At 42.4% G+C, this 26006-nt stretch overlaps 1 protein-coding gene across 5 annotated transcripts in view; it reads left to right on the forward strand.

Annotated features, from left to right (window-relative positions):
- Nucleotides 1-23479, forward strand: part of itprid2 (ITPR interacting domain containing 2) — a 203544-nt gene extending 180065 nt beyond the window's left edge. For all 5 annotated transcript variants that reach the window (XM_068035556.1, XM_068035555.1, XM_068035554.1 and 2 more), the window contains 5 exons: nucleotides 636-786; nucleotides 2761-2820; nucleotides 6201-6650; nucleotides 21843-21958; nucleotides 22458-23479. In XM_068035556.1, coding sequence (XP_067891657.1) covers nucleotides 636-786; nucleotides 2761-2820; nucleotides 6201-6650; nucleotides 21843-21953 — 772 coding nt within the window. In that variant the 3' untranslated portion in view covers nucleotides 21954-21958; nucleotides 22458-23479. The remainder of the gene's footprint in view (nucleotides 1-635; nucleotides 787-2760; nucleotides 2821-6200; nucleotides 6651-21842; nucleotides 21959-22457) is intronic.
- Nucleotides 23480-26006: the final 2527 nt, after the last annotated feature.

The raw sequence follows: 26006 nt of genomic DNA on the forward strand, positions 1-26006 counted from the left end.
ATCTCACCAACATGCTCAAATTTCTCCTCAACTCGGCCCTAAGTGGCTTCACCCTTATTTTGAAATTGTGTCCCCTGGTTTTAGACTCCCCAACCAGGGGGAACCTCTTAGCTGCATCTACCCTGTCTATCCCTTTAAGTATTTGGTGGGTTTCAATGAGATCACCTTTCATTCTTTAAAACTCTCGAGAATACAGGCCCAGTTTCCCCAATCTCTCTTCATAGGACAGTCCCGCCATCCCGGGAACAAGTCTGGTGAATCTTCATTGCACTCCCTCTGTGGCAATAATATCTTTCCTAAGGTAAGGGGACCAAAACTGCACACACTACTCCAGGTGCGGTCGAACTGAGCTTCTATACAATTGAAGCAAGATTTCGTTACTCCTGTGCTCAAATCCTCTTGTGATAAAGGCTAACATACCATTAGCCTTCCTAATTCCAGAATTATGTCTAAGCCCAAACTCTGATCAGTAGCTCATTCATGAGCTTTAAAGGTGTGACAATGCAGGCATCGTCTTATAAGTAGCTGTAAATCTGCATTTAAAACCACTACACATCTCATTGTAATATAGTTTAATGCACGTAAAGAGTATTCAAAGTGGAAAATGTAGATTGAAAAATGTTTCCTGTTTGCAGACAAGAAGCTGACCAACTGCAAAACCTTCGGAACTGTGTGCGTATGGAGTTGCAAGAGTTGGAAATGCAGCTGGAAGACCGATCGTTGGCTCTGGAGGAACAGCTCAAAGCCCCGACCCAGTATACCATGTTCAATCCTCCACCGCGTGCTGTGAGTTAGATGAGCTTAATCCTACTGATCCTTCTCCGAATTACTGTGTTGGATAGCACCATACACGCGCCCATTTTTATGGGAATACTTTTGGATAACTTTCATTTTCCTGCAATTTTATTTTTTCCTTCTCAGCCTGGCTGGCATCTTTGCAGCTGAGAGGGAGAGTTTGTAGGGGCTGTTTCCAAGACACTACCATAGGCCCTTCGATTCAGATACTGCACTCACCTCTGAATTTATTCTGCTGAAAAACACTAGAGCCTGTACTTGGCACTTTCACACTCTAGTTGGGAATTGAATGAATGTGACTGTTCTGCTATTGCCAGTACCATAACTGCTCTCATATATTCTGAACATTTCACAGTTTAATTGAACTTACCTGAAATAAATTGAGTGCTTCTCTGACATCCAGTACTGGATGAGCAGAAATTTCCTCCAATTAAATATTGGGTAGACCAAAGCCATTGTCTTTTGGTCCCTTTCTCTCTCTAGCTTCTGATTCTGGTCCTCTCCCTGAGACTGAACCAGACAGTTTACAACCTTGGTATCATATTTGACCCCAAGATAAGCTTCTGAGCACATATCTGCGCCATCACTAAGACTGCTTATTTCCAACTCCGTAACAATGCCCGATTCTGCCCCTGATTTAGATTATCTGCTACTGAAACTCTCATCCATGCCTTGGTACCTCTAGTCTTGACCTATTCCAGTGCACTTCTGGCTGGCCTCCCACATTCTACCCTTGGTAAACTTGAGGTCATCCAAAACTGTGCTTCCCATGCCCTCAATTGCCCGAAGTCCCATTCACCCATCCATCCTATGTTCGGTGATCTGCACTGGTTTCCAGTTAAGCGACTCCTCGATTTTAAAATTCTCATCCTTGTTTTCAAATCCTTCCATGGCCTCTCTTCTCCCCTTTTCTATAATCTACTCCAGCCCACAACTCTCCTCTAATTCTGGCCTCTTGAGCATCCCCGATTTTAATTGCTCCACCATTGGTGGCCGTGCCTTCAGTTGCCTAGACTGTAATCTTTTGAATTTCCTCCCTAAATCCCTCCATCTCTCTACCTCTCTTTCCTCCTTTACGATGCTCCTTGAAACCTACCTCTCTGACCAAGCTTTTGGCCATCTGCCCTAATTATGCCTTATGTGGCTCAGTCATATTTTGCTTTATAACACTGCTGTGGTGCTTCGGATGTTTAATATTAAAAGTGCTATATAAATACAAGTTGTTGTTCTTGTAATGCTACAGTGTTAATGCTGATGGAAGGAACAAATCTTTCCCAAATTTAGTTCTGTCAGCTTCCAAAGGCACTGCAGCTGTTAAGCTTTAGCATCTAGCACCACTAAAGGATAATTACTAAACTTTTTTTGTGTCTATGCTTCGCTTTTATAATTATTAAATCCGTGTTCTTGCTTCCTAAGTGGCTAAATCTGTGTTTTTCATTTTTCTGATCAGCTGTTTTCTGCTTTGCAATGGATGGTGAGGGGGGTGGGGGGAGCTGGGAAATTGTTTAAGATTAAAATATTAGTAGTAAGCTATGCAGTATATTTCTTTTCATTCATTTATTTTTAGTTCCCTTGATGATGAATTGTGGATTTAAACCATTTGAGCATCCAAGACTAATGGGATTTGAAATCTCTATCGACATGAATATAGCAAGCAGAAATTCTTCCCCTTTTTAGTGTTTTTTCTCATTTTCTTGTGTCTGATATCTGTCTCACTTTCACACACCACCTGAGTTTTTTCCTTGCTAATCTCTGGCTATAAAGTAAATATATTAGGAAATGGAACTTGGTTGAAAGGAAAGGGGATGTGCTTGATGCTTAGAATTCCATGATTTTGTCCTCAAGCTAATAATTATTCTTTTACTTCAGAATTTGGTAGAATTGGAAAAGGCAGTCTGTTTGCTGAATGGTATTTGCATTCTATATGTTCTGAAGTGCTCATTTTCTGGTACTTCTGTATTACAGGAGGCATTCACTAATAACACAGATACCAGGTCTTCCTCCTCTCTCAGTGTAATGGAGCCGGTAAGTAAGTTGGACTTCCCTTGAACGGTGATAAATACAAACTGCACTGAAGCACACAATCATATCAAGCAGAAACCCCTATCTCTTATATATACTAAATATTAAGCTAGATGAAAGACATGCATCCAATGTGACTGGCTTCTGACTGCATCAACATTCTGTAATCAATCAATGCACTTTATTACCTATATCACAATGTTACAATTTTTCATTAATCCTAGAAATTGCAAGTTGACATAGATTCTAGCAAATGATGTCAATTATAAATTCCCAATATCTTTTTACTTCACTGCTGTTTTCATCTTCTATTACTTTACTTAATAGCATCCCTGGAAAAAAGGTTTAAACATGTGCTCAGTTGTCTTATTGATCAAATTGTTACTGAATCTCATGTTTTTGCCAAATGAGATGCAAAGGGGTTTTGAGTGATACAAATTATTTGTTGGATAATGAGGACTGCTGAGTTAAGTACTTAAAAGTGGTGGCAGTATGTCTCATTGGTCCTATCGCTACGAAATAGATGGAAGATTGACTTTCCAGACGTTGTAGTCTGTGGACATAAAGGTGATGTTTAGTTTACCAGTTTTATGTCAGAACATTGTGCTCAATTTCAGTTGACTGCAGTTTTTCAACATTTGGTATAACTAGCTCACCTACTAATGATCATCACAAATAAAAGTTCCTGACTTAGGTTAACAACTAGTTAGCAACAGAGGGAGTGGGACTAAGTGGACAGCTTTTTCAAAGAGCTGGTACAGGCACAGTGGGCTAAATGACTACCTTCTATGGTGTGTCATTCTATAATTCTATTGTATTGGCCAAGCACACAAGCATTTTTGTCTTCAGATTTTTTAATTGCTAGTTCTTTTTTGGACATTGTAACAAATTCGTCAGTGTACTATTCATAGAGGATCCATGTCTGTATCCATCCAGCCAACCAAATCGGAACTCAGTGATGCCATTGATTCCCTAGCCAGCGGAAAAGCCCCTGGGAAGGACAGCATTACCCCTGAAATAATCAAGAGTGCCAAGCCTGCTATACTCTCAGCACTACATGAACTGCTATGCCTGTGCTGGGACGAGGGAGCAGTACCCCAGGACATGCGCGATGCCAACATCATCACCCTCTATAAAAACAAAGGTGACCGCGGTGACTGCAACAACTACCGTGGAATCTCCCTGCTCAGCATAGTGGGGAAAGTCTTTGCTCGAGTCGCTCTGAACAGGCTCCAGAAGCTGGCCGAGCGCATCTACCCTGAGGCACAGTGTGGCTTTCGTGCAGAGAGATCGACTATTGACATGCTGTTCTCCCTTCGTCAGATACAGGAGAAATGCCGTGAACAACAGATGCCCCTCTACATTGCTTTCATTGATCTCACCAAAGCCTTTGACCTCGTCAGCAGACGTGGTCTCTTCAGACTACTAGAAAAGATCGGATGTCCACCAAAGCTACTAAGTATCATCACCTCATTCCATGACAATATGAAAGGCACAATTCAACATGGTGGCTCCTCATCAGAGCCCTTTCCTATCCTGAGTGGTGTGAAACAGGGCTGTGTTCTCGCACCCACACTTTTTGGGATTTTCTTCTCCCTGCTGCTTTCACATGCGTTCAAATCCTCTGAAGAAGGAATTTTCCTCCACACAAGATCAGGGGGCAGGTTGTTCAACCTTGCCCGTCTAAGAGCGAAGTCCAAAGTACGGAAAGTCCTCATCAGAGAACTCCTCTTTGCTGACGATGCTGCTTTAACATCTCACACTGAAGAATGCCTGCAGAGTCTCATCGACAGGTTTGCGTCTGCCTGCAATGAATTTGGCCTAACCATCAGCCTCAAGAAAACGAACATCATGGGGCAGGATGTCAGAAATGCTCCATCCATCAATATTGGCGACCACGCTCTGGAAGTGGTTCAAGAGTTCACCTACCTAGGTTCAACTATCACCAGTAACCTGTCTCTAGATGCAGAAATCAACAAGCGCATGGGTAAGGCTTCCACTGCTATGTTCAGACTGGCCAAGAGAGTGTGGGAAAATGGCGCACTGACACGGAACACAAAAGTCCGAGTGTATCAGGCCTGTGTCCTCAGTACCTTGCTCTACGGCAGCGAGGCCTGGACAACGTATGCCAGCCAAGAGCGACGTCTCAATTCATTCCATCTTCGCTGCCTTCGGAGAATACTTGGCATCAGGTGGCAGGACTATATCTCCAACACAGAAGTCCTTGAAGCGGCCAACATCCCCAGCTTATACACACTACTGAGTCAGCGGCGCTTGAGATGGCTTGGCCATGTGAGCCGCATGGAAGATGGCAGGATCCCCAAAGACACATTGTACAGCGAGCTCGCCACTGGTATCAGACCCACCGGCCGTCCATGTCTCCGTTATAAAGACGTCTGCAAACGCGACATGAAATCGTGTGACATTGATCACAAGTCGTGGGAGTCAGTTGCCAGCATTCGCCAGAGCTGGCGGGCAGCCATAAAGACAGGGCTAAATTGTGGCGAGTCGAAGAGACTTAGTAGTTGGCAGGAAAAAAGACAGAGGCGCAAGGGGAGAGCCAACTGTGCAACAGCCCCAACAAACAAATTTCTCTGCAGCACCTGTGGAAGAGCCTGTCACTCCAGAATTGGCCTTTATAGCCACTCCAGGCGCTGCTTCACAAACCACTGACCACCTCCAGGCGCGTATCCATTGTCTCTCGAGATAAGGAGGCCCAAAAAGAAAAAGACTATTCATAGAGGATCCATGTCTGTAATTGCAAGAAATGAGCTGAATGATGTGGGTTTTATAACTCTCACTCTGGTATCTAGTTCTGCTGTAAAATTATTTTGAGCTGGATGTTATGTGCAGGAATGAATATTGAAGTCAGAAAAAGAAACTTAAAATAAGAAAACGTTTTAAACTACCTGTTCTACTTTTTAAGTGTTTTTAAGCTACTGATGCTTTGAGAAAACTTCCAATATAAGCCAATATAATGAATAGAATACGCAAGTCTCATTTCTGCTGCACAACAAATTCTTGACAATCTTAACTGTTAGAAGCTTTAGTTTATTTGTTGATAAAGTAATGAATTAAAGGTGTAGCTATAACTACTGCATTTTAGGGCAGCCAATGTGCTACAAGTATATTTCCCATCAAATAGACAGGCAACATTTTTCATTTTAAAATTTATAAGCAATTTGATATTTCTTTTCCAGTTGCCCATATTAAATTATGTATTAAAATACCTGGTACTGAATTGCACTGATCAAACAGAATGAAAATAAAATTGTGCATCAAGTAATTTTTCTCTCTCTCGGTCAGAGGAAGAACATTTCATCAGTATATTATTTTCAGTACAACATGCTGTTACTGGTTTATTAATTTTTGTTTAAATCCAGCTTTTGAGGGAGCAGTCATACCTACGATCTGAACTCGGCTTCTCTGAACCTTCAGGCGATGAATATGAGTATCCTCAATCCTACACGAACTTAGAGTCGACTTCACGCTGTTCTAGCCCAGGCCGGATGCCTAGGTATTCAAGCACTTTGGGTCATGGTCATTACAGTATACCAAGCACTACTACGCAGTATGCAAAACCGGTGAACCTAGCTACCTCATCATCACAAAGCAGACAAGTTTATCGTTCTTCAGTTATGCTGACTCCCTCACCACCTGCACGAGTTGACCAGGGAGAGCAGTTGACAGAAAACCGGTTTTCAACAGGAATTGCAGACCTAAAGACAATAGGCGAAAAGTCTGAACCGACTGGAGCTACAGCAGCCCCTGTTGCTAAAGAAGCAAAGAGCAATATCATGGACCAACCAGAATTCCAAAATGTTCTACAAGAGGTTAGTGATTATATGTACAAGACACCTGCTGGAATGGTTGAAGGCTGTAGCAATAACAGTTCCTGAGGCTTGGAGAGGTGCCACTCCTTGTAAACCAGTGGTCACCTTTTTAACCAATGGGGCAGTAGTTTACCTTGCAGCCCAAACACTTCAGTTAGTGTGTTTTAACTATCCTGGAACAATATGCATTTCTAAACTGAAAACCATTTCACTGGTTCTGTGCTGATCGTAGGTGATATTGAAAACTGTTACCACTTACTGCAATTAACAAGCAACAGTGGAAACTCAGAACTGGTGTCTATTTAGTCAATTGTGCATTGTATTTCAGTCAAAAAAATATAATTTCAAAACTGATCTACCAAATATTGTGCGGATACTATTGGCCCATGCTTTTACTCACAGGAAGTGAAGGCCATGTTCAGTATTCAGTTCAAGCTATGTTTGAGGGAGGGGAGGAGAATGTGGAAAGGGGAGGCGAAGTGGGGAAGAGGAGATTTGACGGTCTGGGATATCATCTTGTCTGATGGTGTGGTTGCTGGGTTCAGAGGGTGTGCAGTTCTGTTTCATTCCATCTTACAGGGCCCATATTTTTTCCTCCGTGTTTTATCTTGAGACAATTTTTACTTGGAAGGAGGAGATATGACACTTTATTTCTTGGATCAGTTTATATCATTAGAGTGGGCAGGGAGTGAGAGGGAAAGAGAGAGCCAATGCCACGAGCATCAACAAAGAACAGCTGGGGCAAGATAATGGCAAATATAGCGGAACCTGTAGTTGGCACTTTGGGGAACACAGTGTCATGGATTCAGACAGGTGAGCAAGGGAGTAACATCTAGAAAGTGGGCAAGGGGTGAAAAAGAGGGTGTGCACTGAACATCCTAGATACTGCATAGTCAAGGATGATTAGTGACAAGAGGAAGAGAGGGCCTACGTTTGAGGTCTAAATAGGTCCCACATGAATATGAAGTCCCAGTGATTCCCAGCAGTGCAAAAAATGAATTGAAGAGGTCGAAATGGGTTGAACTTTATAGCTCCTGTTATGTGACCAAAATGCACCTACTGGGATTCCTGAGCAGGCTGAAATGGAGTTCAGAAAAGCAAATGGGTTTCGAAGTAATCACCTAACATAACCAAAGGGGAAAAAGATACAGTTTAAAAATATACATCTTAAAATTATTTTCAAAAGGTTTTTATTTATTTATGTATTTGGAAAAAAACAGCTTAGACTAACTTGGCATATTAGAAATGCAAGATGGTGGTGGTTCAGAGTTAAAGTGAAGAACCTAGGCTCCCAATTTCACCCAGTGTCCTGTATGTGGACCTGAAGGCACACTTGAAACGGTTCTTAAAAGTATTCATAGCTAGTGATGTCAGAATAAGAAAAGTTCTGTTTAAAAAAAAAAAAAAAATGATACAAGGCAAGTGGCACCAAGTGAGGACACAATTAACATTGAAAATCCCATTGGGACTGTTGGCACAGTATTTTTGTTTAGTACATTGTACGAACCAGTTTTAATGCATAGATATATGTATGACGTAGCAGATTTGAACAGATGATTATTTGGAGATTTTGAAGGCAGGTTGCATTAAATATGAATGAGGTGTGAATTAAATCATCTATTCAAATCTGTGTGCATTTCGGGATAAAGTTGAGAAGTTTAAATAGTGTTATTAAATTGTTGGGGTAGAAGATAAAGCAAACTAATAAAGGAAATTTGTCTCAGTTTTGAATAGAAGTGGCAGAATGTATAGAAGATATGATAAATGTAAGGCTGTGAGACTTACCCCAAAATATTAAGGAAAAGGTTTGTTGAACTTTAAAAGTATAGAACCAGTATGATTTGGTTGACATTACTTTTGGGAAATTAATACTGTACTAGGCTCATATGCCTCCCAGTGTGTTAGATATGTTCTTTATTGGTTTGGCTGGTTAATTATCAGCCCCAGCAAAATAGATGGTATGGGGAGGGAGCAGATTAGCAGCTGCAAAACTCAGCGGCAGTCTAATTTTCTGCAGAGCCCTGTGCATCAACAAAGAAATGATGGGCTGAATTTTATGAGCCCTCCCATGGGCGGGCAGTGGGTGGGGGGCCATAAATTTGCAAAGGAAGGTGTGGGGGGGGTGGCGTGCCCATTGCTTTTCCGATGCCATTGAATTTAGTCCAGGTTGGAGATTGCCTTCCCACCCAGAGGCCAATCGTGGAGGGGGGGGGGGGGGGCCCTCTGTCATGTGCGCAGGCCACCCACTGACTCCAGGTGGCCTCCGTGTGGTGGGGGGCTCCTCCTCCATGGGCAATCTGTGGCCGATGGAGAGCCCTTGGCAGCAGAGGCCTCCCCTGTGCCAGCACCCATCCCCCTGCCCTCATCATCTCACCCACCCCTACCCCTCACTGAGTCATGCCTGACTGACCACAGTGAGCCTGCCCCATGGCTGCTGCAATTCCAGCAATGGCCACTGCTCCCATTGGCGCTGCTGAGCTGCCAGCCCAATGATTGGCCCGCAGCCCTTGGAGTTGGGATCCCTGTCCTTAAAGGGACGGGGACTCTGGCGCCAGGCAGTTAATTACCCGAGCACCATAAAATGCAGTAGGGAGTCCCCCAAGCAGCTGAGGCCGGGTTCCCCTCGCCTTTTTGGCCTAGCGTTAAGAACCCGCCGGCAGCATAAAATTCAGCTCGATGTATGCAAGAACTAAAATGGGAGCTGAAGGTAGCCAACTGAGTCAAGCTAATGCTTGACTTGAATAACATTCATAAACATCTTAGCGAGGATTCACCTCAAGGTTGAAATTCAGCCAGTTTTACACTTAAAGGTATTATTATTCCATTGTATTTTTGAGCTGAATTAGAAGTTGTAAATTAACTCTGGATAGCATGTAGATGATTGGACCACTGTCTAGTGGAAATAGCAAATTGGTGTTTAACCTAAATAGCAGGTTACTTGGCGAAATAACCCCACTGCTAGTTACTTCCCTAGATAATTTATTTTGTCTTGATATATTTTTAAAAACTTGACACTTTAGTCTTAATTTACAGAGTTCTTCTGTGGAGGCCTGGAAACACAAATCCTCAGTAGTAGTGTGTAGAACAAACAGACTGGGTCAGGGTGAGGGGAATTGCCTCTGTCCTGCAAAATGGGGATCTGTATCGAATAAAAAATGAGGGGAAAACTTAGGACAATGTTGTCTTTATCCAGCTGGCAATCTTTATTTTGAGTTCAGATACACAACACCTCAGATACAGAAGTAGTCTGTGCCTTGATGCAGCAAAACCTGGACAACATTCAGGCTTGGGCTGATGAGTGGCAAGTTACATTCGTGCCACACAAGTGGCAGGCAATGACCATCTCGAACAAGAGAGAATCTAAACATCTCCCTTTGACATTCAATGGCATTTCCATCGCTGAATCCCCAACTATCAACATCCTAGGGGGTTACCATTGACTAGAAACTGAACTGGACCAGCCATGTAAATACTGTAGCCACAAAAGTAGCTAAGAGGCTGGGAATTCTGCAGTGAGTATCCCATCTCCTGAGTCCCCAAAGCCTGTCCATCATCTACAAGGCACAAGTCAGGAGTGTGATGGAATACTTTCCACTTGCCTGGATGGGTACAGTTCCAACAATACTCACAAGCTCCACACCATCCAGGACAAAGTAGCCAATTTGATCGGCACCTCATCCACCACTTTAAACATTCGCTGCCTCCACTATCAGTGCACAGTGGTAGCAGTGTGTACCATCTACAAAATGCACTGCAGCAACTCACCATGCCTCCTTTGACAGCTCCTTCCGAAGCCTTGACCTCTTCCACCTAGAAGGACAAGGGCAGCAGACTCCGTTCCCCTTCAAGCCACACTCCATTCTGACTTGGAAATATATCATCGTTCCTTCACTGTTGCTTGATCAAAGTCCTGGAAGCCCCTCCCTAACAGCACTGTGGGTGGATGGACTGCAGCGGTTCAAGAAGGTGGATCACCCCCACCTTTTCAAGGGCAGTTAAGGATGGGCAATAAATGCTGGCCTTGCCAGCGACGCCCACATCCCATGAAACACATTTTTAAAAAAATGTTGTTTTAATTTTTTTTGGCTGGCATCAACCTAGAAAGCCTGTTCTCCATATCGCTATCCAAAATAATGGTTTACAGGACTTCAGAAACAACGCTTGCAAACAAAGATTTAAAAATTTAAATTTGTAAATCATTTAATTACTGAGTTATCCTCATATCTGGGAACACACAAATCAATGCTTAGGGCCAGAGTTATTAAAGATTTTTCTAGAACGCATCTAGTGATATGATAAATATTTATAAATTGTAAGGGTGAGTAATCTTGCACAATTTAGAAACTGGGTTTAGGTTTGAATAACATCCTTTTTTAATTCTTTCAATGGATGTGGCGTCGCTGGCAAGGCCAGCATTTGTTGCCCATTCCTAATTGCCCTTGACAACTGAGTGGCTTGCTAGGCCAGTACAGAGGCCAGTCCAGAGGGCAGTTAAGAGTTGACCACATTGCTGTGGATCTGAAGTCGCATGTAGGCCAGAGCAGGTAAGGATGGCAGACTTCCTTCCCTAAAGGACATTCATGAACCACATGCGTTGTTACAACAAATCAATAGTTCCATGGCACCATTACTGAGTTTTTTTTTTATCAATTAAACTTAATTAATTAATTAAGTTTAAATTCCACCAGCTGCCATGGTGGGATTTGAACCCATGCCCCCAGGGGATTAGCCTGGGCCTCTGGATTACTAGCTCAGTGACATGACCACTATGCCACCATCACCCAGTAACAAACTCTTTCAAGGGTATCAATCTAATTTTTCTCAAACGGCTAATGAGTGATAATCCATAAAAGGAAAATATACTTGATGAAGGTAGATTTTACCAGTGTTATCCTGCCCCTCAAATATTTCTGAAGAAACTATTTATCCTGTTCTTTTCATTAATTTTTAAACATGTGGCAGTTACACCATTCACAATATTATTTTAATGACAATGTTCTTCTGAATTTGCTCTTCACCATTTTGAATTGATGGTTTTGTCCTATTTTCTTGGCTAATCTTGAAATTATGCTCAATCTTTACCTTTTACTGTGCCATTAAGTATCTTATATACTTCTATAAAATATTTGTCCCCTCCCTCCTCAGTTGCCATCTTTTAAGAGTAAAGAACCCTTGCTTCTCTAATCTAACCTATGCTCATAGAGACTGGAGGTCATTATCATGGCCCTTCTTCATATGTCCTCAAGGGCTTGAATAGTTCTCTTGTGACCTAATAGCTGAAATTGGACACAGTATTCAAGATGTTGTTTTGATTTGGCCAGAGCCCCATACAAATTTAGCATTAATACTCTACCATTCCTTGACATACCAAAGGAAAACCTGTTACGACGTTCGGATTTCCTCCTTTTAGCTATTTCTATACTGTTAAATGAATTGCTAAAGATTTAATGTTAGAAACATTATTTAAATCCATTGTTTGCAAGATCATATTTTCTTAAGGAAGGGCCTTTATTAACTGAAGACTGCCATCCTGGGATTCAGAAATGATAGTGATACAGCGTTTTATCACTGGCCCATTTATGATTAGTTTTAGGTTCTTTATCATATCAACTCTAAGCTTCAGAAAATTAGGAATTTTTAAGTACTTTTTAAGTAATATCATTTAGAGCCTTCCAGCAGCATATCTGACTTGCAAAATAAACAATATGACACAAATGCTGAATCTCAAAATCATTAACAGTGTTTTTTGTAGGGACAGGAGAGTTTGAGAAAAACAAACTAAGTTTTGTTTACTCCTATCCATTTTCCACTTCCCAAGTGGCTCCAACTGAATCCTTGTGTTTCAATACAAGAGGTTGGATACTAAATTTCAAATTCACATTTTGTTTGACAAATTGAAAAGTCATGACATTTAGAATTTGTGAACAATAATATCAGCATTTACCAAGCACTGATGTACTGCCAACACAGTGGAAATGTTGTACTCAGTTCTTCGAATACGTCCAAATTCTCCCACACAAACATTAAACAAATTGCTGTGTTAAATTAACTGACTGAAGAGAATGTTTGTCAACAAGAGATTACATTTCGATTACATTTCTTGTTCAGTTTTACTTTTAATAATTGCTGTAATAAACAATAATAAAGCTGGCAGAAATTTGGCGGTGGTTTCCTTTTTTGATTATCTTAAAAATTGTGAAGAAATTATGCAATGTATTTACTAAAATTAAATTTGGCTTCAATTCTCTAAGAATTAAACATTTAAGGCTGAATTTTCTTGGTGCTGGCAAGTTTCACCAGGGCGGGGGGAGGGTGGCCATGAGATCCCGCCCGATCCATTAAGCAGGTCAATTAATATTGTGAAAGAGCTCACTGAGAGCTTGTTAAGGTGCATGCTGTGATTTTCATGGGAGCTGTCTGGCTGCACGCACCATCTGGGGCAGTCCAGCTGAATGGAGGTGTACACACAGTGGGGAACCAGTCATGGCCTCCCCAGGGAATTACCTGGGCCCCATGAAAGGACGAAGAGGAGGACTCGGCCATTGGAAGCAGGTCCCATCCGCTCAGCGCAGGTGGCAGGGAGAGTGAACAGTAAGCACTGTGGCAATGCAGGGGTTGTCACCCTCCTGTTATCATGGGGTCATAAAAGGAGGCGGCAAGGCTGCCAAAGAATTTGGGAGCTACCTGAGTATGAGGAAGGCTGTAGCTAGGGATATGACTCTCAGATGGTAGGCCCAATGGTGACAAAGAGCAATACCCACCACAGGAAGGGTATTTCTGAATGGCAGGCAATGCCTAGTGGGATACTGCAGGGGTCGGTGCTACCACAGCTATTCACAATATATATTAATGATTTAGGTGAGGGAACTAAATGTAATATCTCCAAATTTGCAGATGACACAAAACTGGGTGGGAGGGTGAATTGTGATGAGGATGCAGAAGACTTCAGGGTGATTTGGACAAGTTGAGTGAGTGGGCTAATGCATGGCAGATGCAGTATAATGTGGATAAATGTGAGGTTATCCACTTTGGTAGCAAAAACAGGAAGGCAGATTATTATCTGAACAGCCATAAACTGAGAGGCGGGAATATGCAACGAGACCTGGGTATTCTCGTACACCAGTCGCTGAAGGTAAGCATGCAGGTGCAACAGGTGGTAAAAAAGGCAAATGGTATGTTGGCCTTCATAGCGAGAGGATTAGAGTACAGGAGCAGGGATGTCTTGCTGCAATTATACAGGCTGAGGCCGCACTTGGAATATTGTGTGCAGTTTTGGTCTTATCTGAGGAAGGATGTTCTTGCTATAGAGGGAGTGCAGCGAAGGTTTACGAGACTGATTCCTGGAATGGCGGGACTAACGTATGAGGAGAGACTGAGTCAGTTAGGATTATATTCGTTGGAGTTCAGAAGAGTGAGGGGGATCTCATAGAAACCTATAAAATTCTAACAGGACTTGACAGGGTAGATGCAGAAAGGATGTTCCCAGTGGTGGGGAGTCCAGACCCAGGGGTCATAGTCTAAGGATACGGGGTAAACCCTTCAGGACTGAGATGAGGAGAAAATTCTTCACCCAGAGAGTGGTGAGCCTGTGGAATTCGCTACCATAGAAAGCAGTTGAGGTCAAAGCATGGTATGTTTTCAAGAAGGAGTTAGATATAGCTCTTGGAGCGAACGGGATCAAAGGATATGGGAGGAAAGTGGGAATGGGGTTACTGAGTTGGATGATCAGCCATGATAATGAATGGCGGAGCAGGCTTGAAGGGCCAAATGGCCTCCTACTCCTATTTTCTATGTTTCTATGTTAAGGGCAGAGCCCCAGGAATCAGGAGGACAGGAAGGCAAAGGAGGGCATACCCTCAGCATAGGATCCACTGACGAAGGTGGAGCTATCTGGAGATGACCAAGAAACCTTTGCCACGGGAGACTGTGACTCTCCAGGCAGATGGTCACAGACACCTGTGTCCTCGTTGCACAAGACCCCACACCTTGCAGTACTGGTCGCTATGCCCTGCCAGTAGCATCAAAATCACTGTGGCCTTGACCTTCGCTTCTGGCTCCTTCCAAAAGGATCAGCTGCAGTCTGTGGTATTTCGCAAATGGCTGCACAGCTCTGCATCTCGCAGGTCACTGATGCCCCATTTGCCAGAACATTAAATTCCAGACAGATCCAGACACAGAGGGCAGTGGGTTTCAGTACCATCACTGGTTTCCCCTGGGTGAAATTCTCGTGCCAGGTCAAGTGGTGCCCTGCAATACATACCAGCAAGCGTCTTGCTCATTTTGGTGGTCTGCTGCAGTCTCCATAACATTGCCTTCCAGAGAGGCCCTGGAAGGACACAGCTCATTGGAGGACGAGGAGGAGCAGGATGTAGAAGGTGATGAGGAAGAAAAGGCAGAGGGGATGATGCAGAACACTGAGGTGCTCTGGCTGCATAGGACGAGTGGGACTTGAAGGTCTGGACAGGATGCCATCAACATCAGAGATCATCTGATCGAGGCACATTTCAGCTGAGCCCCTCTGACCCAGGATGAATGGCATGGTATGGAACTCACTCTGACCTGCCAGTGCTAACACTTCCATTGAAGACACTGCCTGGAACATGTAAACTCTCACCACCAATGAAAGATGCACATCTGCCCAGAGGTTTCACCATCATCATTAAGGAAGTCTTGCTCTCCTTCACCACTTCATACCTCTTGTCCCACCATTAATAAAAGGACTTTCAGACGTCTGGCTTCAAATCTCATTATTTACATTGTGCTCAGAAATGAAATCAGTGCACAATTATAGGAAGAAAACATCCCAGTTACCTGCTCTGTGCAACTGGCGTCTGTGCTTGGCCTCTTGTACTCGATGCTCCCCTTGCAGCCTCGGATGAGGAGGAGATGCACGTGGTAGTTGTCCTTGTCGCAGAGGTGCCCATGGGCATCTCCAGAGGCTGTTGCCCCTGAATCATTGCAGGGGCAGCCTTCATCACTGGGCCCTGCTGCACAGCTGCTTCCTCTGTCAGAGGGCCAGGGAGGCTGCAGATGATGATGTGCCCTGAGGGGTGGCCTTCTCAGCCTTTGGCTGGAGGGGAGTACCAGCTGGGGCACAATTGGCATCCACTCCAAACATTCCTGTGCTATCTGCGTCAATGGTTGGTCCATGCTGGATAGTGTGGAATGCATCCTGTGTACGTCAGTATACAGCTCCTGTATGCACTTCAAGTGCTGCTGCATATGATTCTCCTTGAGGTTGACTACTCTCTCAATGGAGGAGCTCATTCACTCAAAGCCTTAAGCCATTGTGGCGCACATGCACTGGATGGACTAGAGCATGTTTATCCGACCAGACCTGACAATATGTGTCGGGTTTGGGAGGGGTCGGACACAGTGCTGCCTTTTGGTCAGGGAGGGAAAAGCTTCAAAATTTGAATAGCCACGACATCAAGGTGGGAAATGTGCATCCGGACTCTGCACTAGTCTGCAGTGAGCAATTCCATCCAAGGTAGAGCACAACCTCTGATATAATCGACTTCATTCGGTGGTCGGGTCGGGCGCGGGAAAAAATCAAAGGACTCTGGTCGGGTTTCAATTGCATACCCGAGCAGGTCTTTAGGATGGATTCCTCCATTCTCAGCCCATGACCTGCACTGCCTCAGGGAACTCCGACATGTCGGAGTGACTCCTGAGACCCTGCATCTTTGCCCAGTTGAGCAGGGCTGTGTCTCTCCTCCCTTCTCTGAGGGGGACTGCCTACAGCTGCCTCTGCTTTTGCCTCTGGCCCCCTCCTCCTGCAGACAAGTGTCATGCTTCTCACTAAGTGCCACCCTATCTAACCGTGTGTGAGCACCCACCAAGGTGACAGTATCTGTGCTGGTGAATGCTGTGCTTGTAAGGTGTGTGAAGGTGCTTCTTCGGAGCTCTGCCGTTGCTGCACCTGGCCCGGTAATGGTGAGGGAGACTGCCTCCTTGTCATGATGTCTGCAACTGTGGAAAATATGAGAAGAGATCATGTGAGCTAGCCTTGGAAAACAGATGCCGAGTGCTGAGGATTCCTAATGCAGCACAGTCTTTGGTATGCTGTTGGAGGGGGTGAAGTGCAAGCTTCCCCCTTAATGAGCACATTATCCTTTCATCACCATCTCCACCACAAGTGCCCATCTCGCATGGCCGACTTCCTCATGGTCTGCAACGCTGGCTGCGATCACCTGAAGGTAGGGGACCCCTCCGCTACAGGCCCCTCTCCTGGCCATTATGAGCCCGTTCCTCCTGCAAGGGCAAAAAAGAGTGAAATAAGACACTGCTGTCCTCTATAGCCAATGGCAGCTGCTCCAATTCATTAGCATCTGCATGTATCAGTGCTGACAGGTCCTCAGCAGCACTATGGCTCTGAGCCATTCTGAGGGGTCAGTAAGTGGTCGGGCACACACACTCCTCCCATGTTCAGTTGCCGCATAGGCCCTGAGGCTCCTCAGCTGGATAGTGAATACCCAGAGGCCTGTCCTGAGGGTTGGGGTTGCACTCACCTAGCCAGAGCGTGTGAGATCATTGAACCTCTTTGGACATTGAATCCACTTCTGCGTTCCACACTTCTTCTGCTGACTGTGTCAGCTAGATCCATCCAAATCTGCTTAGTCTGGGTGGGTGTCGTCCTCCTGCCACCTTTTGGGAAGAGAACCTCCCTCCTCTTCCAGAGGACCTCCAGGTCCACATCAGCGATTTGACGGGCTTTAGATAGGGCTTTAAACTAAATAGTGGGGGCAAGGGATCAAGTGAAGGAAGATGTCTAATTTAAAGGGAGAGAAGAAAGCAAAATAGCAATAAGGATAATGATAATCGGAGTGGCAGGAAGGGACAGAGCATACAAATTTAAGAGTGTGCCAGCAGATGAGGATCGAAGCTGTGAATTAATTGGTGGGGGGAAGGGTTCAGGTGAAAGGAGATTTGGAAATCCAAAGGGAAAGGTAGAGGCATCGGAACAGTATAGCGTTGTGGGTAAAGACACACAGAATGGGATATGAAGGGACAGAGAGTTTAACAAAAATTGTACATCAGCGAATAAGGTCATTGCAAGGAGTAGAAGTAAAAAATGAAATTATTGGTTCTTTATCTGAATGCGCAAAGCATCTGCAACACGATAGATGAACTAGTGGCACAAATAGAGGTAAATGATTTAGATCTTATCACCATTATAGAGACATGGTTACAAGGTGATCAAGGTTCGGAAATAAATATTCTGGGGTACACAATATTGTGGACGGATAGACAATGGCAAAGGAGGAGGGGTATCCCTGATAGTAAAGGATGACATAAGGACATTAGTGAGAGGATCTGGCCTCAGAAGAATCAGTATGGGTGGAAATTAGGAATAGCAAGAATCAGAAAACAATGGTGGGAATAGTTTATCGACCCCCTAACAGTAGCTATACCGTTAGAGCATTAAACAAATTATTGGAGCTTTTAACAAAGGCAATGTAGTAAATGGTGGGGGACTTTAATCTTCATTGTAGACTGGGACAATGAAATTGGCAAGAGCGGTCTAGACGACGAGTTTGTAGAATGTTTTCGGAACAGTTTCTTGGAGCAATACAGTATGGAACTGACTAGGAATAAAGCTATCTCAGATCTAATATTGTGTAATGAAGCATGGTTAATTAGTAATGTCACAGTAAAAGATCCACTGATAATAGTGATCATAATACCATTGAATTCCATGTTAAGTTTGAAAGTGATGCACTCCAATTACAAACAAGAATCTTAAACTTAAACAAAGCAATTACATGGGTATAAGGGGAGAACTGGCTAAGGTAAATAGACTAAAAGGTATGGCAGTAAATGAACCTTTAGTGGAAACCTTTAAAGAAACAATTCAAAATGTTCAACAAAAATACATTCCATTGAAAAACTAAAACTCAGCAAGAAAGACCCATCTGTGGCTCACTCAGGAAGTTATGGATAGTATTATATTTAAAGAAAAGTCTTACAATGTTGCAAAAAAGAGTAGCAAGTCTGAGGATTGGGGTGTTTTAGAAACCAGCAAAGGGCCACCAAAAAGCTGATAAAAAAGGAAAAAATAGAATGTGAAAGTAAACTAGTCAGTGACATAAAAACAAATTGTAAGCTTTTGCTCCCTTAGGAGCAGAGACAGGAGAAATTATCATGGGGAATGAGGAAATGGCAGAGGCATTGAACAAATATTTTGTGTCTGTCTTCACAGTAGAAGACACAAGTTTCATACCAGAAGTAGACCGTAACCTCGGGACTAAAAAGAGTGAGGGAGTTGGGGAAATTGAAGAAGTTAATATCAGCAGAAAAAAAGTATTGGAGAAACTTAAGGGACTAAAATCTGACAAACCCCTGGGACCTGATGGTCTACACCCTAGCGTTCTAAAATAAATAGCTGCGAGATAGTGGATGCATTAGATATGATTTTCCAAAATTCCTTATATTCAGGAACAGTCCCATCAGATTGGAAGTTGGCAAATGTTGCACTGCTTTTTAAGAAAGGAGGGAGAGAGAAAACAATGAACTACAACCCAGTTAGCCTAATATCAGTTGTTTGGAAAATGCTAGAATCTCTTAAGGAAGTCTTAATGCACTTTGAAAAGCACAGTGTGATTAGAACAAGTTTTACTAAAGGGAAATCTTGTTTGACAAATTTATCAGAGCTTTTTGAGGTGTAATTAGTCAGGTAGATAAAAGAGAACCAGTAGATGTGGTATACCTGGATTTACAAAAGACATTCGATAAGGTGCCACAAAAAAGGTTAATAGGCTCATGGATTTGGGGGTAATATATTAGCATGGATAGAGGATTGGTTAACGGACAGGAAGCAAAGAGTGGACATAAACGGGGCATTTTCAAGTTGGCAGGCAGTGAATAGTGGAATGCTGCAAGGATCAGTGCTGGGAACCCCAGCTATTTACAATCTATAGTAATGACTTAGATGAAGAGACAGAGAGTAATATATTTAAGTTTGCTGAAGATCCAAAGATAGGAGGATAGGTAAGCTGTGGGGAGGATGCCGAGAGAGATATAGACGGGTTAAGTGAGTGGGCAACAAGATGGCAGATGGAGTATAATGTAGGGAAGTGTGAAGTTGTTCACTTTGGTCATAAGAATATAAAAACAGAATATTTTTTAAAAGGTATGAAACCTGTAAGCTTTGATGTTCAAAGAGACTTGGGTGTGCTTGTACAAGGAACACAAAGTTAGCATGCAGGTACAGTAAGCAATTAGGAAGATAAATGGCATGTTGGGCTTTATTGCAAGGAGATTGGAGTACAGGAATAAAGAAGTCTTGCTACAATTGTACAGGGTTTTGGTGAGACCGCATCTGGAGCATTGTGTGCAGTTTTGGTCTCCATATGGTCTACTCCTGCTCCTATTTCTTGTGTGCTTGTGATGGGCTGCCCTGCACCGGATGCCAGGCCTCCGACATCCTTGCAATATAGTTTCTTTCAAACTGAAGTTCGAGTACTCAAATGGCAGCCACAGTAATGGCTGCCGTGGTCAGTTTGAATCAGGTCTGCATTTAAACAGTCCTACTTCTGTTCCCACCCTCGTGGCCACTAATTGACCAACAAATCCATCTCGATGTTAATTAAGGGGCGTCTCGTGAAACAAGGGGCCAATGACTCCTTCCCCTCCACTCCCAAGCTTTTCATTTTTTAGATGTTTTGCACCAAATAATCTTACTAATCAAAATATTTGTATAGATGAGGGATTAGGTTTATATTCCCTGTTGACACAATCTTCTTTTCGAAGAGCTTGTGTCCTTAAGTACTTTTAATGTTTTTTATCAATTAAAATGCACAGGTAGTGAAGTTTAGTTTGAAGATAATTAGAGTCATAGAGAGATACAGCACTGAAACAGGCCCTTCGGCCCACTGAGTCTGTGCCGACCAACAACCACCCATTTATACTAATCCTACATTAATCCCATATTCCCTACTACATCCCCACCATTCTCCTACCACCTACCTACACTAGGGGCAATTTACAATGGCCAATTTACCTATCAACCTGCAAGTCTTTGGCTGTGGGAGGAAACTGGAGCACCCAGCGGAAACCCACGCAGACACAGGGAGAACTTGCAAACTCCGCACAGGCAGTACCCAGAACCGAACCCGGGTCACTGGAGCTGTGAGTCTGCGGTGCTAACCACTGCGCCGCCCACATTCTAGGAGGCCATCAGCTTGTTCTCACTTGGTTTGCGTATTGCATATTTTTAAAGTGTTGTCGGATTGCACAAAACAAATGAGACGTTTTCCATCGTTTATTCAGGCAAATTTAACCTAGGAAATTTCAAGTCCTGGAAATCACACTACAATATTCCTTTGGTCATCAAAATCATAGTAATCTTTAATAATCAGTTAACAGGTGTTGGCTGTTGAGCAGTAGGCTTACAAATTACTAAGAGCTGTTTGACACCATCTTTTTGTTCCTCTCCACATCTTTGAGATTGTCAGCTATCTAATTTCTTTTCATTTTTGTGGTTGTGTTGTTTCTAGCTGACTGACTAGATAATTAGTTGTGATTGTACCTGGTTTTCTTCATTTTTCCACCTACTGACCATGCCTTACTAGCGATGTAGCCATGCAGCAATCCGAAACCTTCAACGCAAGTTGGGCACAAGTTGGCTTCTTTAAGTTAGCGCATGTGCATGATTGTGCAAAAATATTTAAAGGGTCCATGCACTTAACATATCAGTCACGCACTTAAAAAAAAAAAGCAGGTTCGCTGCTGACTAGTATTCTGGCCACAAATGTTTCCTTGTAGTCACTTATGTACCTTGTTATTTGAGCTATCATACTGTGAATAAGAGTCTAAGATTGAGCTGCGTCATGTGAATTTGCGAACTCCTTTCTTGCTGAGTCAAGATACAGGTCTTGTAATTAAATAGTGTTCAATTAAGTGCTGTGCATTGTTGTACTAACCTCAACGTCACTGCCATGGCATGGGATTGTGAAAAATGGTTGACCTAGCCTAGCTACTGTCTTGCCTTCTTGCAGCTGTCTGAAGAATAATATTGCCAGAGCCTTGAGAGCAGTTCTCTATCTACACTTGCACACAGGAGCCACAAGGTCTGGTGATATTTAGTATGAGGAGTAAAATGGAGGGATTTCAGAAATGCTTCCAGCTTAATGCCAATTAGGCAAACATGTTGTGGCACTGAATGAATGATTTTTTTTTTGTCTCCATCAGATAAAAGAATCGCTTACTGGAGAAATAAAGCGGGAAATTGTGGAGGGACTTCTAGCTGCGATATCTCCAACCAGTAGAGCTGCTGTTGGGCAAAGGGAAGAGTTCCTGTAACTCCAGTGAGTAAGCAGTGCTATCTCAGTGCTGGTAGAGATAGAAAGTCTAGTTGATAGTTTTCTTTTCTTAAGTCTGGCCTTCATCTGTTTTTCGAAGTTCTGTAAACCTAACAGGAAAGCAGATTTATCAGATTCTTTCCTGTTTCTCTTTCTTTCCCCAAATTCCTTAATTGCCTAGATTTGGTCTGAGAGACTGAAGAAATATATGTGTGAAATACACAAGTATCTGGTATAGATCTCAAGCATGCTATTATCATAGGCCGAGGTCATGCTATTGATCAAGTAGATATAAATCAATATGAGTCAACTCCCATAAAAGTAAGATGCTCAGACTGTTTAAGGGGATAATCAATGCCACTGAACCTAAGAAAGCATGTATGATGGTCCAAAATTCATAAATAGTTGTAAACAGTATTACTTGAATAAGGTGCAGAGCCAATTTTATTTATTGACTGTCCGATCATATCCCATTTGAATTTAATCTGTTTTGATTTTCTTTCAGTATTTTCAAGAATGAATTTCTTGGTTGTGGCCTGGTTTCGGAAGAGTTTCTCCTCAACACAGACAAACACAATTCATTTTTGCTACTTGGAATACAGGCTTCTAACCGCTCATGCTGGTGGAACTTGCCTATCAAGCACATTCGACTTAGATGTCCAGAGCTTCAGGAGACGCTATTGCTGCTGAGATGGGTTGCTTTTAACTAGTCAACTTTCAGAACACCTCCTTTATATGCAAATCCTAAACTGTACTTTGTGTATTTTATTAATTGCTTCACCTAGCTTAAACTGTTTTAAAAGTGATTAACTCAAATGTAATCATCAGGTGTAGCATCCAAAAGACTTCAATTTGTTCTAATATTTGTTAGTGCCTTGCTGTTAGACACTTACTTACCTCTTATGTACGTAGTAAGGTTAAAACTTGAAATTCCACTTTTAGTTGAAGGTTAAGTCAGTTACGTGTGCTGTAACACTTGTGTGGAAAATTGTTTAGCATTACCATCTTGAAGCACTGACCTCTATGAGGTATTCCCTGTGCAATAACTCTTTTACTTGGCAAACTTGAATTGACAAATATATCTTTACTACTGTTTGTAATCACATCACCCTTAATATCTGTGAAACATTCAGTCGACTATATTTTATTTTAAGAGAAAAAACCGTGTCATTAGGTTTGTTTAAAAAAAAGATAAGAGGGCAACTATATGAGTGCTACAAACTGGTTTAGGGGTGGTCTTACACTGTATTTTATAAGCTTTAAGTATTTAATTCATTTGATTATTTTGAATATATATGTAATTTTGAATAACTGCAGTAACAGGGGTTGGGATGCAAGAGTACTTAAGTGCCTAAAGCTTTTTCTAATTTGTACTTGATACATATATTCTCATACATATATTTACTAAAAGTGTGTGATGGTTCTTGTATATGGAATGTATGCTTAAGGAAATTGTACAAGAGTTTAACTTGGGATGCATGTGGAATATATTGAAATCACTAATAAATATTTATTTTAAATATAAAAGACTTTCTGAATGTGAGCTTTTGTAAAATCCATCTTCTATTCATTATAATTTGCACATTTTGAATAAGGAAGGAGATAAGAGAAAGAGGAGGACCATGCGAACATAAGAATTAGGAGCAGAAGTAGGCCATTCAGCCCATCGAGCCTGCTCCGCCATTTAATAAGATCATGGCTGATCTGTTTCTGTCTCGAATTCCACACTCCCATCTACACCCAATAATCTTCGATTCCCTTGCCGAACAAGAATTGTTACCACTGCCTTAAAAAAAAAAAAATTCAAGGAGCCCCCCCCGCCCATCCCATATCACCTTCTGAGGCAGAGAATTCCAAAGTGGCACAATCCTCTGAGATAAAATAAATTTTTCCTCATCTCTGTCCTAAAAGGGCAACCCCTAATTTTCAAACAGTGCCCCTAATTCTGAACTCACCCACAAGAGGAAACATCCCCTCCACATTAACCCTGTCAAGACCGTTCAGGATCTTATATACTTCAATCAAGTCTCCCCTCACTCTTCTAAACTCCAGTGATAACAAGCCCAGTCTATCCAACCTTTCCTCAAAAGCCGACCTGCTTATTCCATGTATCGATCTAGTAAACCTTCTCTGAATTGCCTCCAATGCATTCACATCCTTCCTTAAATAAGGAAGGAGACCAAAACTGCACACAGTATTCAAGATGTGGTCTCACGAATGCCCCATATAACTGAAGCATAATATCCTTACTTTTATTTTCAATTCCTTTCGTAATAAAGGATAACATTCCATTAGCCTTCTTTATTACTTGCTGTACCTGCATACTAACCTTTTGTGACTCATGCTCTAGAACACCTCGATCCCTCTGCACCTTTGAATTCTGCAGTTGTTTCCCATGTAAGTAATACTTTGCTTTTTTTTATTCTTCCTGCCAAAGTGAATAACTTCACATTTTCCCACATAATACTTCATCTGCCAGATTTTTGCCCACTCGCTCAAACTATCTATAATCGGTCTGCAACCTCCTTATGTCCTCCTTACAACATACTTTCCTACCTATCTTTGTGTCATCTGCAAATTTAGCTACCATGCTGTCACTCCCCTCATATAAGTCATTGATATAAATTGTAAAAAGTTGAGACCCCAGCACAGACCCCTGTGGGACTTCACTCGTTACATCCTGCTAATCATAAAAGGATCCATTTTTGCATACTCTCTGTTTTATGCCGTCCAGCCAATCTTCGATCCATGCTGATATGTTGTCCACTACACCATGAGCTCCTACTTTGCGCAATAACCTTTTATGTGACAACTTGTCACATGTCTTCTGGAAATCCAAGTACAGTATGTTAACGGACTCCCCTTTATCCACAGTACACGTTACTCCTTCAAAGATCCCCAATAAATTGGTTAAACATGATTTCTCTTTCACAAAACCATGCTGACTATTCCCGATTACCTTGAGTTTTTCTAAGTGGCCAGCTATAGCCTCCTTAATGATCTGTTCTAACACCTTCCCCACGACAGACATCAAGCTAAGTGGCCTATAGTTACCTGTTTTCTGCCTCCCCACCATCTTCCACCCCACCACCTTCTTGAATAGAGGGGTTATATTTGCTACTTCCCAGTCTGATGGAACCTTTCCTGAATCTAGCGAATTTTGAAAAATTAACACCAACACATCTACTACCTCATTAGCCACCTCTTTTAAGCCCATCAGGACCCGGGAACTTGTCAGCCTGCAGCTCCATCAGTTTCAAAAAAAAAATCAGTTTGATCAGTACTGCTTCCCTGGTGATTGTAATTTCACCAAGTTCCTCTCTTCCTTCCACTTCCTGATTTACAGCTATTACTGGAATGTTTTTAGTATCCTCTACAGTGAAGACAGAAGCAAAATATTTGTTCATTTCATCCTTCTTATCTACTATTAACTCCCCCTTCTCACTCTCTAGAGAACCAACACTCACTTTACTTACTCTTTTCCTTTTTAAATACCTGTAGAAACTCTTGCTATCCATTTTTAAAGTTCTAGCTAGCTTCTTCTCATTCTCTAATTTCTTTCTCCTGATTAAACTTTGTTGTTTTCTGTCATTCTTGATATTCTGACCAATCATCTGACCTGCCACTCATCTTTGCACAATTATATGCTTTTTCCTTAAGTTTGATGCTTTCTTTAACTTCTTCAGTTAACCATGGATGGTGGGTCCTCCCCTTAGAATTTTTCTTTATAGTAGGAATATACTTGAGTTTTCTGAAATATACCCTTAAATGTCTGCCACTGCTTCTCTATTGATCTACCTCCTAGCCGAGTAACCCAGTTCACTTCAGCTAGCTGAGCTTTCATGCCCACATAGTTGCCCTTATTTAAGTTTAAAATTCTAGTCTTAGACCCACTCCCCTCTCTTTCAAACTGGATGTAAAATTCAATCATATTGTGGTTGCTGCTGCCTAGAGGTGCCTTTACTCTAAGGTCATTAATTAATTCTATCACGTTTCACATACCAAGTCTAATATAACCTATCTGGTTGGTTTCAGAACGTGCTGCTGTAAGAAA

Source organism: Heterodontus francisci, chromosome 7 (genome assembly GCF_036365525.1).
Source record: "Heterodontus francisci isolate sHetFra1 chromosome 7, sHetFra1.hap1, whole genome shotgun sequence".
NCBI classification, from domain to species: Eukaryota; Metazoa; Chordata; class Chondrichthyes; order Heterodontiformes; family Heterodontidae; genus Heterodontus; species Heterodontus francisci.